The following is a 3,402-nucleotide window of genomic DNA, read 5'->3' as shown; positions in this document are numbered from 1 at the left end:
GGGTCCCAGTCAGCTCTCTCTTCACCCCCCTCCTCCCGCAGACCATCAAGAAGACTCGCTTCCCACACTGGGATGAGGTGCTGGAGCTGCGGGAGATGCCGGGCGCCCCCTCCCCACTGCGGGTGGAGCTCTGGGACTGGGACATGGTGGGCAAGAACGACTTCTTGGGCATGGTGAGCGTCCCCTCCAACACGCTCCATGGCTCCCCACCGCCCCCAAGGGGAAGGTGGGGGAGATGGGCTGGTACCCTGGGGCTCAGAGGGTAGATGTGAAGGCTGCTCACCAGGTCCAGGGAAATGAGTCCTATTGCCCCATTGTGCATTTGGGGAGAGGTAGGCTCTCAAAGGTGCAGGAAACTGCCAAGGCACGGGTGGGCCCCTCTCCTAATTCTACAACGAGAGTACCTGCATGACCATGTGCTGGCCTGTGCTGAGCGCTGCTCCAGCATAACCTCATGTACCCTCCAGGCCTCCCTAAAAGGCTGGGGTGGGGAAACCCAGCGTGGCTAAGTGGCTTTCCTGCGGTCACATGACTAGGAAATAGTAGAGCCGGGATCTGAGTGCAGGTCTCTCTTACTCCAGAATCTAAGCCTTTATTTACCTCCTCTTCCTGGAAGCACTGGGGTCAAGGTCTTTCTCTTGGAACCTCAGTTTCCCCATCTGTACAATGGGTGGATTGTTCCTGCCTCTGGGTAGCAGTGCAGGTATATCAGGGCTGGTAGTTTTTAAAAGGAGACAAGATTAGAGCAAATAAGAGGGAGGCTTGGTCATGCAGTGCTGGCGGTGCCTGAAATGGTTGGAAATAGAGTTACCACGTGACCCAGCAATTCCACTCCTAGGACTGTACCCAAGAAATGAAAATATACACATGTCCACAGCAGCAGTGTTCATAATAGCCAAAGCGGAAGCAGCCCAAATATCTATCAACAGCCAAATAAATAAACAAAGGGGCTATAGCCATACAATGGAATATCATTCAGCCATAAAGGACTAAAGTACTGCCCGGCTGGTGTGGCTCAGTGGCAGCTCTGGGTTACAGGCTCCATCCCCAGTAGGGGGCGTGCAGGAGGCAGCCCATCAATGATTCTCTCTCATCAATGATATTTCTATCTCTCAATCCCTCTCCCTTCCTCTCTGAAATTAATTATATATATATATATTAAAAGGCACAAAGTACCAACAGATGCTACAACATGGGTGAATCTTCCAAACATGCTAAATGAAAGAAGCCAGTCTAAAAAAACCCCACACGTGATGTGATTTCATTTATAGGAAATGTTTAGAATTGATGAATATATCTATGAAGACAAAATAGACTCGTGGTTGTCAGGGGCAGGGGAGTGACTGTTAATGGGTACAGGCTCTTGGGGGGCTCATAGGAAATGTTCTGAAGTTAGTAGTGATGTTAGCACAGTCTGACTATACTGAAAGCCATTGAGTGAGACACTTTAAAGAGGTGAATTGTAGGGGACACAATTTTATCTCCATAAAGTTATTTAAAAGAGGGGGTGGGGCTCGGGCGCCTTCCGGGCTGTCTTTAAGCTTTGTGATAGTGCAATGGTGTCCCTGAACAGAGCTGAAGACACACCCAGTCTGACATGCTGTCTCCAGCAGCTGTGTGACCCTAGGCAAGTCACTCCACCTCTCTGAGCCTCAGTTTCCTCAAATAACTGTCCCTGGAGGCCTCAGTGCCCTGGCAGGGCTCACCATTTAGGACTGGGGGAGGGAGTGTCACTGCTGTCGTGTCGATGGGACACAGAGGGGGAGGAGGACATGGCCCCTGGCTGGCTGTGCCACCCCGCCTTGGGGGGGCAGTCTGAGCGCTTCTTCCAGGGCTGGGCGGGGCTGGGCAGGGCTCCGCTGAAGCTCCGTGTCCCCGCACAGGTGGAGTTCCCCCCGAAGGTCCTGCAGCAGAACCCACCCAACGGCTGGTTCCGTCTCCTGCCCTTTCCCAGAGCTGAGGAGGATTCTGGGTAAGTGTGGGGCCGAGGGAGGAGACCAGGCTGGACCCATGTTGGGTACCATCTTCAGCTCGTGGCGGGTCCTCATGGGCATCCTCCTCAGCCCACTGACCATCACCATGGCACACTGTTCGCTCATCGAACAGATGTCTGTGGACGTCTCCCAGTTGTGTTTACACATGTCCAGATGGGTTCACCTTTAGCCCACCCACCTGCGAACATGTCCGTTCACACCTGTTGATGTGTGATCAGAACCCTGGGTCCTTCCACGCCTGTCCACACCTGTTCACACTGCCCATTCCCACACACGTGCTTATGCCAGCCACAGTGTGCACCCTGTCTGTGCTTGTCAAGGCCTGTTCAGACCTGTCAACATCCGTTCACACCCAGTTAGACTTGGCCACGCCTGTTCACCGCTACCCACCCTCACCTTGTTTTGCAAATATCCATGCTCCTTACCTGTGCTCTCACCTGCCCATCTCGGTGCCGGCCCATACATCCTTCCATCCGTACATATGTGTGCTCTGGCCCGGTCAGGGGGAGCCTGGGTGCCCTGCGGCTGAAGGTGCGCCTCCTGGAGGACCGCGTGCTGCCCTCACGGTGCTACCGGCCCTGGCCGCCCCGCTTCGGGGAAATCTGTCTGAGCTGCCCCGGAGTCCCAGGGCCCCGGCCAGCTCGCCTGCCGCCTGTCCTTCCAGGAGGACGTCTCCAGCCCCCTGGCCGTGCTGGAGGAGCTGACCTCGGGGGACTGCCGCCAGGACCTTGCCACCAAGCTGGCGAAGCTGTTCCTTGGCCAGGGTCTGGCTGGGCCCTTTCTGGACTATCTCACCCGGCGGGAGTTGGCGCGGACCAGTGAGTTGCCCACAGGACCCCCGGACCGCACTCCCCCAAGGATGAGTCTGCAGAGGGTCTCTGGTGGGGGGCTGAGAGGGGGGCTCAAGCAGGGACAGGGGCATGTATGCATGTGTGTGTGTGTGTGTGTGTGTGCGCACGCACGCATGTGTGGAGCCAGCTGGTTTTGTTACTCTTGAGCTGTGTGACCGTAGGCAGATTGCTTAACCACCCTGGGCCTGGGGACTGTGAACGGAGCTGATGTTGCGGGTCTCCTCAGTGCCTGAGGCTGGAGCAATCTGACCTCCACCTTGGGTGGGCAGGTGCGGTGAGGTGGGCCACTCCCCCCAACCCCAGAAAACACTTCCTTCTGCCCTCCCAGCCGACCCCAACACCCTCTTCCGTTCTAACTCCCTGGCCTCCAAGTCCATGGAGCAGTTCATGAAGGTGAGTAGGCGAAGGCCCGCGGGCCCAGCAGCTTCCTCAAGGGCACCCCTCCAGGGTCCACCTGGGCCCGGGGCTTGGCTGGCTTCAGATGGCATGGGCAGCCGAGCTGGGGAGCTGGTGGCAGGTGCCTGGCCTCTCACCCGAGTGGCAGCCTGGGCCGTGCC

General features: G+C 57.0%; 1 protein-coding gene across 1 annotated transcript in view; it reads left to right on the top strand.

Moving 5' to 3' along the window:
- The window catches only part of RASAL1 (RAS protein activator like 1 (GAP1 like)), a 23,690-nt gene that overhangs the window by 9,774 nt on the left and 10,514 nt on the right, over nucleotides 1-3,402 (top strand). The window contains exons 7-11 of the mRNA XM_015567279.1: nucleotides 36-173; nucleotides 1,884-1,972; nucleotides 2,498-2,615; nucleotides 2,659-2,812; nucleotides 3,174-3,238. Coding sequence (XP_015422765.1) covers nucleotides 36-173; nucleotides 1,884-1,972; nucleotides 2,498-2,615; nucleotides 2,659-2,812; nucleotides 3,174-3,238 — 564 coding nt within the window. The remainder of the gene's footprint in view (nucleotides 1-35; nucleotides 174-1,883; nucleotides 1,973-2,497; nucleotides 2,616-2,658; nucleotides 2,813-3,173; nucleotides 3,239-3,402) is intronic.

The sequence above is a fragment of the Myotis davidii genome, unplaced genomic scaffold (genome assembly GCF_000327345.1).
Source record: "Myotis davidii unplaced genomic scaffold, ASM32734v1 scaffold223, whole genome shotgun sequence".
Taxonomy (NCBI): domain Eukaryota; kingdom Metazoa; phylum Chordata; class Mammalia; order Chiroptera; family Vespertilionidae; genus Myotis; species Myotis davidii.
Note: the sequence above shows the minus strand (reverse complement) of the source record. Positions and strands in the feature narration are given on the sequence as shown.